At 36.5% G+C, this 14,265-nt stretch overlaps 2 protein-coding genes across 4 annotated transcripts; one reads left to right on the forward strand and one right to left on the reverse strand.

The window, feature by feature from the left end:
• Window positions 1–37: 37 nt before the first annotated feature.
• On the reverse strand, window positions 38–3,553 carry LOC106409916 (glycosyltransferase BC10-like). Of its 3 annotated transcripts, none has more exons than XM_022707254.2 (12): window positions 3,269–3,553; window positions 3,093–3,186; window positions 2,500–2,914; window positions 2,302–2,400; window positions 2,121–2,221; window positions 1,972–2,043; window positions 1,804–1,894; window positions 1,569–1,649; window positions 1,353–1,415; window positions 1,164–1,286; window positions 1,042–1,080; window positions 38–953 (listed from the first exon to the last, which is right to left on the reverse strand). In XM_022707254.2, the coding sequence occupies exons 3-12, from the start codon at window positions 2,893–2,895 to the stop codon at window positions 807–809; spliced, it is 1,212 nt and encodes a 403-aa protein (XP_022562975.2). In that variant the 5' UTR covers window positions 2,896–2,914; window positions 3,093–3,186; window positions 3,269–3,553; the 3' UTR covers window positions 38–806. The 3 variants fall into 3 exon arrangements, with proteins under 3 accessions (XP_022562975.2, XP_022562977.2, XP_022562976.2); XM_022707256.2 differs by having other exon boundaries at window positions 3,089–3,186; XM_022707255.2 differs by having other exon boundaries at window positions 3,093–3,553.
• Window positions 3,554–9,903: 6,350 nt separating this feature from the next.
• On the forward strand, window positions 9,904–10,874 carry LOC106410182 (defensin-like protein 182). Its single transcript, XM_013850668.3, has 2 exons — window positions 9,904–10,155; window positions 10,445–10,874. The coding sequence occupies exons 1-2, from the start codon at window positions 10,098–10,100 to the stop codon at window positions 10,747–10,749; spliced, it is 363 nt and encodes a 120-aa protein (XP_013706122.1). The 5' UTR covers window positions 9,904–10,097; the 3' UTR covers window positions 10,750–10,874.
• The last annotated feature ends 3,391 nt before the right edge of the window (window positions 10,875–14,265 follow it).

Genomic DNA, 14,265 nt, shown 5'->3' on the forward strand with positions numbered 1-14,265 from the left:
ACCAGATGTGTTCTGCTTAACCGTGACTTGAGTCATGGTTAAGCAGAAAACACCCGGTTTAATCGACTTTTTGAATACATTCTTCTCGTCTATGGACAACTCTGATCCAAATGAGAAATGAAACGTTGCAGTATGGACAAAATCCAGCTAAAATTCTCCATCGTGGGACTCCATCTGCATATCCTCACATGAGTAACATCTGCTCCCTCTTAAACCTTTTGGCGAAAGATGCAGTCATGCAGATACGGAGGGCTACAACTTATATGGAGATCTTAAGAGAGGTTTGGTCGAGTCTAGATAAATTGTTAGTTGTTAAAATGTACATTGTTTCTACGTGGTTATCTCAAAGAAGAGTAGTTGCATATTAGGCCGTTTCTTTGGTTAAAGCTATTAATAAATGTTTATCTTAAGATCACTACACAAAACCATGAACATATATATATATATATATATGTTCTATAAAATATTTGAGGTCAAGACTCAAAAACGAATACCAAATATATATGTATAGAAACTCTATAAACCTGTATAAGTTTGCTTCATCATCATTCTGAACAATAATATAAATCTATCTAAAAAGAAATCAAAAATTCTTTTTCTTTTCAGAACAGTCGAAGGAGAAATATGAGATAAGTATATAACGTAAAACAGAGTGGATAAAAATAAAAGAATTAAACCAACGTTTCCCTCCAACCAAATGAAAGCATCAATTGAAAAAAAGCTCTCAGTACCTCCTTAAGCTTCTAGACTTGTAGCTATAGTGTTAGAAGAATCTTAGTTGTATATAGAAGAAACATCCTTTTAAATCACAAATGCCAAGAGACCGATCTTGTGTAATTTGAGAAGAGATCCAAGAGTTTATCGAGCGTATCCGGGTGAAACTTCCTTCCAAACAAGAAGCAAGGTCTTTTGATTCCGTTCCACATACAAGGCATCCATATTTCTTCACCCAGCTGTTAATTAACCAAAATAAAAGGTGTTGTGTCGCATAGAATCTTGGATAAAGATCAGAGCTAAGACATGGTTCTTGAAAGTGCGTACCATTCCAACACTTGTGACATGTACGACTGTGTCAGTAGACTGCATGCAGATGGATTAATCAAAAACTTTTAAGAGAACTGATGCAAAGATGATATAGCTTTTGGTTATATGATTTTATGTACCGTGAGGTTGTTTAGTAACTCGTGTGTGACATCCTCAGGCATGTATGTTTTGGGATGCCACTGTCTCTCAGACCAATCAACTTGTGTTACACTCCAGTTAGAGATGCCACCAGGATCAAGCATCTACAAACCGGTATATGTATATATAAGAGATGAAGAGAAACTAAAAGAGATTGATTATTTTCTTACGTGAAAGAATGTTGGCAGATAGTGTTCATCAGCTATGCAGTTCTTGTTGTTCTCTATACCTGGCTGAAAAAGAAAACAAAATTAAAAGTTTCTTATATTAGTGAGTGGCTACTCTCATAGATTTTGTGACCTTTAAGTAAATAAACATCTATTGATCAAAAAAAAAAAAAAAAAGTAAATAAACATCTATTTGTGGGGACTTTAGCTGATACTCACCCCACAGTAATCCCGGAATCTAGAGTAGTAAAGACTGTCGGCCATGATTACTATAGCGTGTTGTCTCTTCATGGTGAACCACTGCACATTAGCACTAATTCATCACTAACAAGGAATAGTTACAAATCCAAATGTAGCAGCATTGAAACAGAACTAGTTCCTTATATATTCCTTAGAGATTATTAGTTAATGCATCAGGTGTGAATAGTTACTGGACTAGCCAAAACTGTTTTACCTGTGCACCCTTTCGAAAATACTTCTTTGGAATTTCAGGCAACATGTGATCCATATGTCTGCCTGATCCATGTTGTCCTGGATCGTCAAAGCTGAAGAAGGGAAGGTGATCATATTATAAAGAAGTTGTGGAAGAAGAGTGACTAAGAGATGAAACATGACTACTTACCAGTCAACATAGCTGAGATTGCTGTACATCAGGTAATTGTAGATGTACTCAAAACTTCTAAGTGGCACACAACTGCAAAAGTCACTCAAATGTATTAGGCAACCTCAGAGTGATGAATGAGAAAAAGTTTGGTGGACATCAAGAAACACCTCTCAGAGAGTAACACAAATTGCTGGTTTGCCGGGTCTCTTAGAGCATTAGCTAACAACCTTCTCTCTGCATCAACCATTGATATTCTTCCCCACACCACCTGCACATAAAGATGCACATTTATTTTCATGTCAAATGATAGAAAAAGAATACAAAAGCAACTATGATAGGACAATATACCTCGTCACTGCGAATTTCGCGGTCTAAAAAGTAATGACTGTGGTGAACTGGCCTTTCCTTTGATGCATGGATATAAACAGAAAACTTCCCTTCATGACCCTGCAAGGTGAGGGAAAAGCTTCTAAAACAATCAGCCAATGTATAAACTTCAACAACATACCATCCTAAGATAGCAGTTGGTTAGAAAAAAAAATGTACCTGGAAAAATCTGTCCCAAAGCCTCTCAAAAGGCAAAGTACCAGGAGTCAAGAACATGAATGCAATCTTGGAGTCTCTTCTTATAACAGGAGCATTACTCATTATTTCTCTAATCACTACTCGTGCAGCAATCTCATCGTCAGAATACTCCCTCAGAGAAGGTGGAAGCCAATCAGCTAAAGCCTTGCATCCCCTTGATGAAATCATATAACAAGCACGTTTGCTGTGATGTGGGTACATGTAAGCCATTATAGCCAGCATGGTGATCAGTGAAAGCGTCATGATGATCAGTGAAAGGGACATGATGATCCATAGTCGTCTTCTTGCAGGAACACGGTGGCGAGCTCCAGGCAATGACGCTAGGTTTCCTACACTCCAGCTTTTAGCTGCCTTCATCTCCTCATCAAAACTCTATCTGCAGATTGCCACAACAAAAAAATATCTTCATATTTAGAGCCTAATGTAAGATGAACAAAGCTAATCAATATGATTCTTCTCTGAATCAAAACCTGTAAAGTTAGAAATAGAAACAATGATGTATATTTAATCCAAAACATACAAAACAAGAAACGCAGAAGAAGGAAGCTACCAACATCCAAAACCAAAAACAATGTTAAGAATGTGAACCAGATCCAGTAACGACGAAATCTCTAAGCAAGATTTATATTGTCTTGTCCATCTCCCGATCTGCGGAGACACTTCAACACATGAGTGTTACGTACGCAAATGAAACGTGTAATTATGTATAATCGTATGTTAACGAACGCACGTAAACAAGAATCTCTTTTCAGAAATTTCCTCTCATGGATTCGGTTTCCTTTTCTATTTTATCTCTCCTTGTGATCTCCCTCTATCTCTCGCTGTGGAATGAATAAAATGCGCTACAGAGAAAATGATGATGATGATGATGACGGTGAAGAAGATGCCAATTCGGTTCGAGAGAAACAGGGGATAAAGTTGCACAAACACAAAGATTATAAGAACTTCTCTTATTATATTTAGAAACTCTCTCAAAACTAAATCTTTTAATGTGTTTCTCTTGATGGAACATATCTCCAAGAGAACTCTTTATATAGGAAGAAGCTACATCTTTTCCTAAAAGCGAAGCTACATCTTTTCCTAATAATAATATGGAAACATTTCTAAGCTCGATATGTTTTTTTTTTTCCTTAACCCATCAAACTTCACTTTAATGAGTTAATTTGCTCCTTAAGTTAATTGGAATTATCCAACATTCTCCCCCTTAATTCCAACTTGAATCTTAGGTATGTTGATCTTCTGAACTCCGATGAACTTCCATAGACCGTTACTAGGTGCATCGCATTTCTTCGATACGATGTTGCAACAGAACATGAGTATAGATGCTTCACTGCTTCTCTATGACTCTCTCTTAAGCATCCTATGGTGCTTCGATACGATGTTGCATCAATCTCAGGCTCCTCCTCTGCCTTTGATACTTTCAAACTCGTGTGTATCAGAACGTGAGTATAGTTACATGACTCCATCTTCGTCTTGACAAGTATACCTTGCGTGTATCCTTCTTGTTTGATGTGAATGCCATCAGCTCCTTGCGTTACTTCTATACCAAGATAGTATGTAAGCATCTCGAGGTCTGACATCTCGAGGTCTGACATCTCAAATCTTCTTGACATATCTTCTTTGAATTGCTTGATAACATTGAGCGAAGTCCCTGTTACAAACAAGTCATCGATGTATATAGCTATGATCAGAAGCTCCCCCTTCTGTTTCTTTTGATATACCGCAGGTTCCTTGGTGCACTTCGTGAACTCCATCTCCTTAAGAACACGGTCGAGTTTGATGTTCCAAGCTCTCGGAGCTTGACGCAAACCGTATAGTGCTTTGCTAAGTTTGTACACATGATCCTCCTTTCCTTTCTCCACAAAGCCTTCTGGTTGAGTAACGTATACATCCTCATTTAAGTCTCCATTCAGGAATGCAGTTTTCACATCTAAGTGATGGATCTCCCATCCATTAGTTGCTGCTAACGCCAAGAGTAGTCGTACGATTTCTATCCGAGCAACTGGTGCAAATACTTCGTCGAAGTCTATGCCTTGTTGTTGCACGTAGCCTTTTGCGACTAGCCTTGCTTTGTATTTGATCACCGTTCCATCTGCATTCCTATTGATCTTATAGATACACTTCAAACCTATCGGTTTCACACCTGCCGGCTTCTTGACGAGCTTCCAGGTCTTATTTTTGATGATAGATTCGATCTCTGCCTTCATTGCATCGATCCACGCTTGTATCACTGCAGTTTCGATGTAACTTTCTGGTTCACCATCGATGGTGAGCAAGAGTCTGCCACCTTCAAATTCAGCAAGCAGGATGTAATCATCGAACCGCTTTGGTTTTCTGATGTTACAATCATATCTTGATGTTACATGCTGGTCTTGGTTTGCATCGTTGTTCTCTGCTACTTGCTCTTGTTCACCTGCTTCTACAGCTTCTTCTTCTTCATTATTGTTTTGCTCTTCGTGGTGTTGGTGATCTTGATGCTTATCACCATCTCCTTCTTCTGTAACATCAATATGAGGAAGCTTGAATGATCCTGGTTCTTCCTCCACGTTTCTTGATAGTGTATACGATGCGGTGAGATGTCTAGTTACACCGTTTTCTCCACAAAAACGAATAAAATCAGAAGATGTGAACTCTCCTCCTCTATCGGTGAGAAAATTCTTGAGTTGTAGCTTCGTTTGATTCTCCACGTACTCCTTGAACTTTTTGAACCGATCGAACGCTTCACTCTTCTCTCTTAGCAGCATCGTCCACACATATCTTGAGTAATCATCAATTAAGACAAATACATATCTATTGTTTGTTGGTGTTGATGGTGATATCGGACCGCACAAGTCACCATGTACCAACTCCAATGCGTGTGATGCTCGATACTTTGCTTTAGGCGGGAAAGATTTCCGAGTTTGCTTCCCAACTAAGCAGGCGCTGCATACATCTTTCTCGTGTATCACCTGAGGCATCCCTACTACCATCTCTTTTTCTACCATATTCTTCATGACTCCAAAGTTCACATGTCCTAGCCATGCATGCCACGTCCATGTAACATCAGTTTCTTGTATTTGAAGACACTTTGGATATTCAACCTCCATTGGCGTCTTGTACAATCGGTTTGGTTGCCTTGCGACTTGTACTAATAGCCTTCCACGGGGATCTTTCAGCATCAGTAAGTCTTCTTTCATATTAACCTCACAACCCATCTCGGTTGCTTGTCCAAGACTTATGATATTGTGTTTAAGACTTGGGATGTAGTAGATATCTTTGAGTGCTCTTCTCTCCCCTGTTTTTCCGATGAACGTGATCGAACCTTTCCCAACAATCTCGACGTTTGATCCATCACCGAATTTGACTTTGCCTTTGATGCTCTCATCTAGGTTTGAGAAGAACTCTCTCTTGCCTGTCATATGGTTACTTGCACCATTGTCAAGGTACCATATACTCGTATTTCCATCGCATTCATCAAACCTCTTAGAAAACACTCTCTCTTCGTTGAGGAATACTACTTCATGCATATATAATGCATCTGCTTCTTGTGTTTCCGTTAGGTTAGCTTCTTCTCTTGGTCGTGTAGGACAATGTGACACGAAGTGCCCCATCTTGTCGCATCGCCAACATCTAACCTTAGAGTAGTCCTTATTGGTCTTGTCTGAAGCTTCTCCTCTTTTGTTATGACCATCAGAACCATTAGACCTTCCTCGTCCTCTTCCTCTTCCACCATAACCTCTACCTATGCCTCTTCCTCGCGAGTTGCTATGGCTTCCACTACCTTGCATATCATTCTTTCCAAACATTAGCTTCGATTGATCTTCATCTTGGGTTTCTTATTTGATGCGTTCTTCGAAAGCCTTCAATCTCCCAACAATGTCTTTGAATCCCGTTGAATTTAGATCCAACACTTGTTCTAACGAAGCTACGATGTGAATGAACTTCGTTCTTGGAAGTCCCTTCAGAAACTTCTTTACCAGCTTTGATGCTTCCATTATCTCTCCTAATGCGGCTGCTCTCGATGCTAAGCCTGAAAGTTTTCCTGCGTAGTCATCCACCGTGTCTGTGTCTGTCATCTTTAGTTTGTCGAACTCAGACATCAAAGTTTGTAACCTTGCTTCTCTCACGCGATCAGCACCTAGGTTACGGGATTTGATAGCTTCCCAAATCTTCTTCGATGTATCATGTTCTCCAATCTGAAGTATTAGCGCCTCCGGGACTGATTGAAAGATTATAGCAATCGCCATATTGTTCTTCTTTGCATCGTTACTCCCTGGATCAATCGTATCCCAAACTTCGTATAAACGAAGCATCACTTTCATTCACATCGACCATACGGTGTAGTTGGTCGATGTTAGCATCGGACATCGTATGTCCTTCTTCATCTCAAGACCTTTATCACGTGCTTGAGAATCGTCTCTCATGTTTTGATCGAAGTTACAACTCTTATAAACGACCTTCGAAACCTGGAGCTCTGATACCAATTAAAGTTGCACAAACACAAAGATGATAAGAACTTCTCTTCTTATTAGATTTAGAAACTCTCTCAAAACTAAACCTTTCAATGTGTTTCTCTTGATGAAACATCTCTCCATGAGAACTCTTTATATAGGAAGAAGCTACATCTTTTCCTAAAGGCGAAGCTACATCTTTTCCTAATAATAATATGGAAACGTTCCTAAGCTCGATATGTTTTCCTTTTTCCTTAACCCATCAAACTTCACTTTAATGAGTTAACTTGCTTCTTAAGTTAATTGGAATTATCCAACAGGGGAAGCAAATTTTTGAGGCAGAGCATGAATAAATAATTATCGCTTTATTATTATTACCAACCATATGACATTTTAATTTTTCTGATGGCCACATGAGAGCTCTTAAAATTTTACATGATTTTTTGGACGATTGTGGCTAGGGGTGGGCGTTCGGGTATCCATTCGGGTTCGGTTCGGGTTTATTCGGGTTTCGGATTTTCGGGGTTAAAGATTTTAGCTCCATTCGGGTATTTCTAAATTTTGGTTCGGGTTCGGTTCGGATCTTTGCGGGTTCGGTTCGGGTTCGGATAACCCATTTAAATGATTTTTAAAATTTTAAAATTCAATATATAGTTTCAATTTCTCAAAATCTGTAAATAAAATACTATATAACATATAAACTTGAATAACATATGTCAGAGTACCTAAACTTAACATATAAATTGGTTTGTTTGAATATTTTGATAGACAATCAATAGACATTTCAACTATTTTTGGTGTTTTGAGTATATTTTATACTATTTTAGAAATTTACTTTTGAATATTTGTATATATTTTCAAGTATTTTAGACAACTTAAAAGTATCTTATATATTTTGAATGTTTTTAATATACATTGAATCTAAAAATAATTAATATATTTAGATATATAAATCTATTTCGGATACATTCGGGTACCCGAAATACTTCGGTTCGGGTCGGGTTCGGTTTCGGTTCTCTGGATACCAAAATTTTGAACCCGTTCGGATATTTAATCAATTTCGGTTCGAATTCGGTACTACTTTTTCGGATCGGGTTCGGTTCGGTTCTTCGGATTCGAATTTTTTGCCCAGCCCTAATTGTGGCTGAAAAAAGAAACTAATTATATTAAAAATGTGCATGGAACATTCGCACGTCTATCACTTTCGCATCCATGCAGTGTCATGACCGTGGGATTGTAGTTGTACATAAACCCGATGTATTCAAATATATCCATGGCAAGGGAAATGATATGTAGTTAGCTAACAATTTACAAGTATTCAGATAATAACTAGTAAGCCTAGATGTTTGGTTCAAAAAATAATTTTCTAATTTGTGTGTATTTAGATTTATTGATTGAGGATTGAAGACTTTGAAATTAAACTCTTCTAGTGATATTGAAAAAGAAAACTTATCACACTACTGTAGTTCCTATACTTTAATATCTTCCCAAACTATCATATTCAACATGATATAAGTTATTTAACATTTTTACGAAAAAGAAAAACATGATATGAGTGAGTTTCCATATTTATGTATGTTGTAAACATGAAGTTACTGCTAAATAAAATTCTGGTTAGCATGGTAAAAAATTGTGTATTTCTAAGAAAGGAACGTATAGGAATAAAATTGTAAGAATGAAAAGAAATGGTTGTTCCATTCCATATTTAACAATGAATAACTTTGTTCTTTGTTTTTCTAAAAAAAGAAATGGTAGGAAATGAGAAGGAAAAATTATTTATTATAAATGGTGTTTTTTTTAGGAATGTTAGGGAATGAACTATTCCTCGTCGTTCCTTGGTCACCATTCATACCCGACAGCAAAATGATATAAAACTCCTTTTGGTGGTATCGAAATTCTGAATCTATCAACGAAATTCACTTTATTGAAAATTTGCTTTAAGATTAAAAACCCAAATATGATCAAGATAACTTCTTCGCTTGTGTTCCCAATGATCTGTATTATCATGTTTTCTTTAGGTATGCATTTATCTTAAATTTATTCATAATTATTTTAAAACAAATTTTAATAATATTATTTAATTTCTACGGTATTTATTAGCATGTCCTAAATGTTGTAGTATTTTGTTGTGTTAGCCTTAATTAACATTAGCATTTATAATATTTCATTTATATTATATATCTTAGCATATATTATAAGTTTTCAGGTTTGAAGTAGTAGTTTCTCCTAAATACTTATACTTTCTATGTTATCTAACTGTTAAAACGTTTGTGTTTGATACAGTTGAGCAAAATATGAGTTGTTTGACAATTCTTGATGAACGTGGTGTCACCTGTGGTGCCACATGCAAGGATAGATTTGGACCAGCTACACGTTCTTTATTTGAGCCGGACGGTGGTATTTGGCGATGTGTTTGCATCTATCTACCCATGTCCACTTTACATGAGTCCGAATTCTGCATTGCTTTAAAATCTCTCAGTCTTCTAAATGAATTATATTTTTATAAAACTCTCTTCAATAAAAAACGATAAATAAAAATGGATAAATAAAAATGTTTTTGGCAAAAGTATAAATCCTATTTTTCTAATCATGCCCGTACAAAGATGGTCCACAGTGTTGGGGGAGGGGTGGCATTATGCACGTCTTATTACCAATGTCAAACACTATTTTCCTGTTTGTAGGCTCAAGAATTTGGAGCTTGACAGATTACGGCAATGGTGAAGTTTTAGTTTGTGTACATGCATGTGTTACATATGGAAGAGATTATAAGAGTGATTTTAAGAACTTTTTTTTTGGTCCAGATCATCTCCTATTTCTCTCACGCTTACGGCATAAAATCTCATTTGACGACCGAGAATAATATTTATACGGAATAGATTATAATATTTAGCAATAAATCGGGTAGGATATTTTTCCGGTTTTATTTTAAGCACTGCAAGATTTTTATTGACTTATTTAGCTATTTATGTATTGAAAATGAACATGCTATTTGGGAAATAAATCAGTAAGAATATGTTTATTTTGGAATCATTAGTTTGCTATAAAATAGATTATCTAATATTCCCCGATGATATGCGAACAATTTACCCAGAGAAAGGGGTTTAGAAGAAAACTAGAAAACGTGAAAAAATGCAGAGGACAACTTCTCTTGTATTCCTTGTTAACTTCCTAATCATATTTACCTCAGGTATTGTTTTACATACATTCGATAAACTTACGGTTCATATATGATTATGTGATCACAATATATAACAAATTTTGATACTGTCGAAACTCGCTTCTTCATAAAAAAAAAGATGTCAGTGTAATTGTTATATGATGTCTTTTTGGAAGGATTAATTTTTATATAATTATAAGGATAAGGTATGTAAAATATAATATGTGAAAATCATTAAAAAAAATGTACAAATCTAACAGGTACAACGATAATAATATGTTTAATGTAATTTTTTTAATAATGTATTCAAATGTTGCAGTTGTAAATCAGAGTAGAGCAGCAACATGCGTTAAGACTGAAGGCCCTTGTGAGAACTGTGACCAGAAATGCCTGGCCAAATTCGGACCATCAGTTAACACCCAATGTGGGAATTCGCAGTGCTTATGCATCTACGAGTGCCCACCTTCACCGCCTAAAGTATGCAACGGTGGGGCAGGTCTCTGTTCTCAGAATTGTCCTGAAAAATGCTGTGATACGAATTGTGCAACAAAGTTTAATGGTGGACATGGATCTTGTGCCACGCTTGGTAATATTAATTTGTGCCAATGCGAGTACCCTTGTTAGAATCGGTTGATAAATTTTTAAACCAGATGGTTTTCTTTGATTATTGTAACCATAATAATGCGATAATATATAAAATTATTCTTATCATTCTCGGTTTGTGGAGACTTTCTGTGAACTGGAATTGAATCAATTTGCTATATTTTGGTAGGCATGATATAGTTTTGTTTGTTTTCTTACATACAGTAATCAACAAAAATTCTGACACCGAACAGACGCATCCAAAAATATATGTAAAACCATTTAAGTCCTAAATCCAAAATAAATTTAATACTTTGATTAGCCCTGAACATTTAGTTTTTGGTTTAGGTTCTAGTTTGGTTATTTGGTTCTAGAAGTTTAAAATGCATTGGGTATTTAGAAAACTCGGTTTGGTTTCAATTCAATTATTTTAGTTTTCGGTTATGTTCAGAAAATAAAATTGGAAATCGGCTAGTATCTGAAGTAATTTTAGATCTCATTCGGTTTCCTTTTTGGTTAATTTGAGTTAAAAGTCCAAAAATTCGAGTTTTCATATTAAATATCAATTTCTTTTTTTTTTTTGGGAGGAGGATTTTCGGATCAAAATTTGAATAATTCAGATAATTTTAAATATTCTCGATAAAAATATTCTAATTATTCATTTTTAGGTATTTCAGTTTATAAAACTAAATATAGTTAATATTTATGAAAAATATCCTGTTAATTCATATATTATAAGTTTTCTTGTTTGGAGTAGTAATTTCTCAAAATACTAATATTTTCTATGTTATCTAATTGTAAAAACGTTTGTGTTTGATACATTTGAGCAGAATATGAGTTGTTTGACATCCATTGTACTATTTGAGAAGTGATTTGCTATATAATAATGTTTTTTTTATAGGAAACATTCACAGACTCATGTAGACTATGTGAACCAAGGCGGCAACTCTGCATCTATGTGTACAACGAAAGATGGTTGTTTCTGAGCATTGCGTGCCAAGCGATCCGCCTTTATGTTTTCCGTCCTAGGTACATGAACGATATCTGAGTTGGTGAAGTTTCTTCTCAAAAACTTAATGTCTTCCAAGTAGCTTTCAAATGCTGGCCATTCCTCTGGTTCCGAAACCATCTTTACCAATTGAGAAAAATTCGTTGCAAACGTAACCCGAAACTGTCTTAAATTCTTCATGCATTCCATTGCCCAAATTAATGCCTCCATCTCCGCATGAAGAGGTGAGAGACATGCCCTTACATTACTTGCCTCTAACAAACCCTCAAACCCCGGTAGCGTGCTGAACCAACCTTGCTCTGAAAATAAATCCTTATCTTTCCAAGAACCGTCTGTGAAACATCATCTTCCTGTAGTCCATGAATTAGGTCTGATTTGTACTTCAGGTACCAACCTGGGATTATTGATAACATGTGCCTCAGCCCAAAGTGTTGATTCCAATTCTGCTAAGTTAAGCGTTTCCTTCGGATCAATATCAAGATTACTGAAAACTTTATTATTTCGGCCCTTCCAGATGTACCATAATATCCATGCAAACTGATGGTCCTCCATTTTTGGGTTAACTCTCCAAAACAGATGTTCCATATTAGCAAAAAGAAAGCCAATAGGAAAAAGGTTTGGGCTCGATGGAATCTTAGATAGTGCCACACTTGACGTGCAGGGGGACATTCGAAAAACACATGATTTATTGATTCCTCTGGGTCTCCACACCGTGCACAACTTGTATATCCTTGTATTCCTCTCGATTTTAAATTTTTTGTCACTGCTATACAACATGTCAGCAGCTGCCATAAGAAATGCCTTAACTTCGGAGGACACTTCACTTTCCAACATAATGCCTTAAGTATGTCCACATTGGGGCCATAAAATTCTGGTGATTTTTCCTTGTCAGGATAGATCCTTTCTACTTGATACCATGATTGTACCGTGTATTTTTCATTATTAGTGAAATGCCAACCATTCCTATCTTCCATCTGATTTCTACTCAAAAGAATAATTTCAATCATTTTTGCATCATGGGGTTCCACCAAAGTCCTAATTGCCTGTAAATTTCATGTTCGGGATTCCTAATTAATGAGAGAATCCACTGTGAGGTCCGGGTAACTGTTATGAAAGTTTTTGTTAGCTGGTCTCGGGCGAGTGGATGGGATCCAAGGATCATTTCATACTGAAATAGATGACCATGTTCCAATCCTTTTGATTAGTCCTTACAAACCAGAGATCTAGCAGAGATAATACTCCTCCAGCCATATGACGGGGAATATGAGCGAATCGGTTCCAGAGGTGAAGCATTCATGTAGTACCGTCCTTTGAAAACTCGAGAGAAAAGAGCATTTGGCTTCTCGATCAGCCGCCACAATTGCTTTCCAAGCATCGCCATATTAAAATCAGTCAAATTCTTGAAGCCTAGCCCACCATTATCCTTATATACACATAATTTATCCCATGATTTCCAATGCCAAAACTGAGCTACTGCACTCGTTAGTTTCTTTACTGTCGCTTTCGGTAACCAATACACAGACATCACATGGTTTGGCAGAGCCGTGATCACCGATTTAATAATCACCTCTTTTCTCCCCTTGGTAAAAAATCTAAAAGTCCAACCATTCACCCTATTATTCAGACGATCTTGTACAAAACCAAACACTTGTACCTTAGATCCTCCTAGACTTTCTCGCAAGCCTAAATAAGAACCCATTCCGCCAAGGTTCTGAATCCCCAAAATATCTCTCAACTCCTGACGGCTGGATTCATCAATCTTATGTCCAAATTGAATTGAGGATTTCTGAAAATTAATTTGTTGCCCTGAAACAGCCTCATAATCCTTTAGTATGTTGAGAATAGTCTGATACTCTTCTTTGTTTGCATTACAAAAGAACAGACTATCATCTGCAAATAGCAAATGAGAAATTGCTGGACACACTCTTGCTACCTTCATACCGGTTAATTGTTTCACTCCCTCCGCCTTTTTTATATTTGTAATTAAAGCCTCAGTACACATAATAAATAAATAAGGAGATAAGGGATCCCCTTGACATAATCCCCGCTGAGGGGTTATAAGGCCTCGTGGCTGCCCATTGAGAAGTACTCTATATTGAACTGAAGATATACACCCTCACATTAATTTAACCCAATGAGGATCAAATCTCATTTTGTGAAGGAGAGCCTCGATAAAATTTCATTCTATCCGATCATATGCCTTACTCATATCCGTTTTAATTGCCATAAACTTATTTTGACAAGACTTGTTGGTTCGCAAACCATGAAACATTTCCTGGGCAATAAGAATATTATCCGATATTCCTTCCTGCCACAAAAGCCGATTTTGTTTCCGAAATTAGACGGGGGAGACAACTTTTCAGCCTTTGATACAAAACTTTGGAGATAATCTTATAACGAACGTTACATAAACTTATCGGTCTTAATTCCGTCATCCTTGTAGGTCTCTCTATTTTTGGAATCATACAAATATTAGTTATGTTTAACCGTGGGTCCATATCTCCTGTGATCAAAAAATTATTCACCAACTCAACCAGATCCTTTTTAAT

Source organism: Brassica napus, chromosome C7, assembly GCF_020379485.1.
Source record: "Brassica napus cultivar Da-Ae chromosome C7, Da-Ae, whole genome shotgun sequence".
Classification (NCBI taxonomy): Eukaryota; Viridiplantae; Streptophyta; class Magnoliopsida; order Brassicales; family Brassicaceae; genus Brassica; species Brassica napus.

What these genes read in the sequence shown, in the direction of transcription:
- LOC106409916 (XM_022707254.2), bottom strand. Translation starts at nt 2,895, where the DNA reads ATGAAGGCAGCTAAAAGCTGGAGTGTAGGAAACCTAGCGTCATTGCCT. An exon ending in TTTGTGTTACTCTCTGAGAG is followed by an intron (nt 2,044 to 2,120) that starts GTGTTTCTTGAT and finishes TGACTTTTGCAG; the next exon opens with TTGTGTGCCACTTAGAAGTT. An exon ending in ATTTTCGAAAGGGTGCACAG is followed by an intron (nt 1,650 to 1,803) that starts GTAAAACAGTTT and finishes GCTAATGTGCAG; the next exon opens with TGGTTCACCATGAAGAGACA.
- LOC106410182 (XM_013850668.3), top strand. Translation starts at nt 10,098, where the DNA reads ATGCAGAGGACAACTTCTCTTGTATTCCTTGTTAACTTCCTAATCATA. An exon ending in CCTAATCATATTTACCTCAG is followed by an intron (nt 10,156 to 10,444) that starts GTATTGTTTTAC and finishes CAAATGTTGCAG; the next exon opens with TTGTAAATCAGAGTAGAGCA.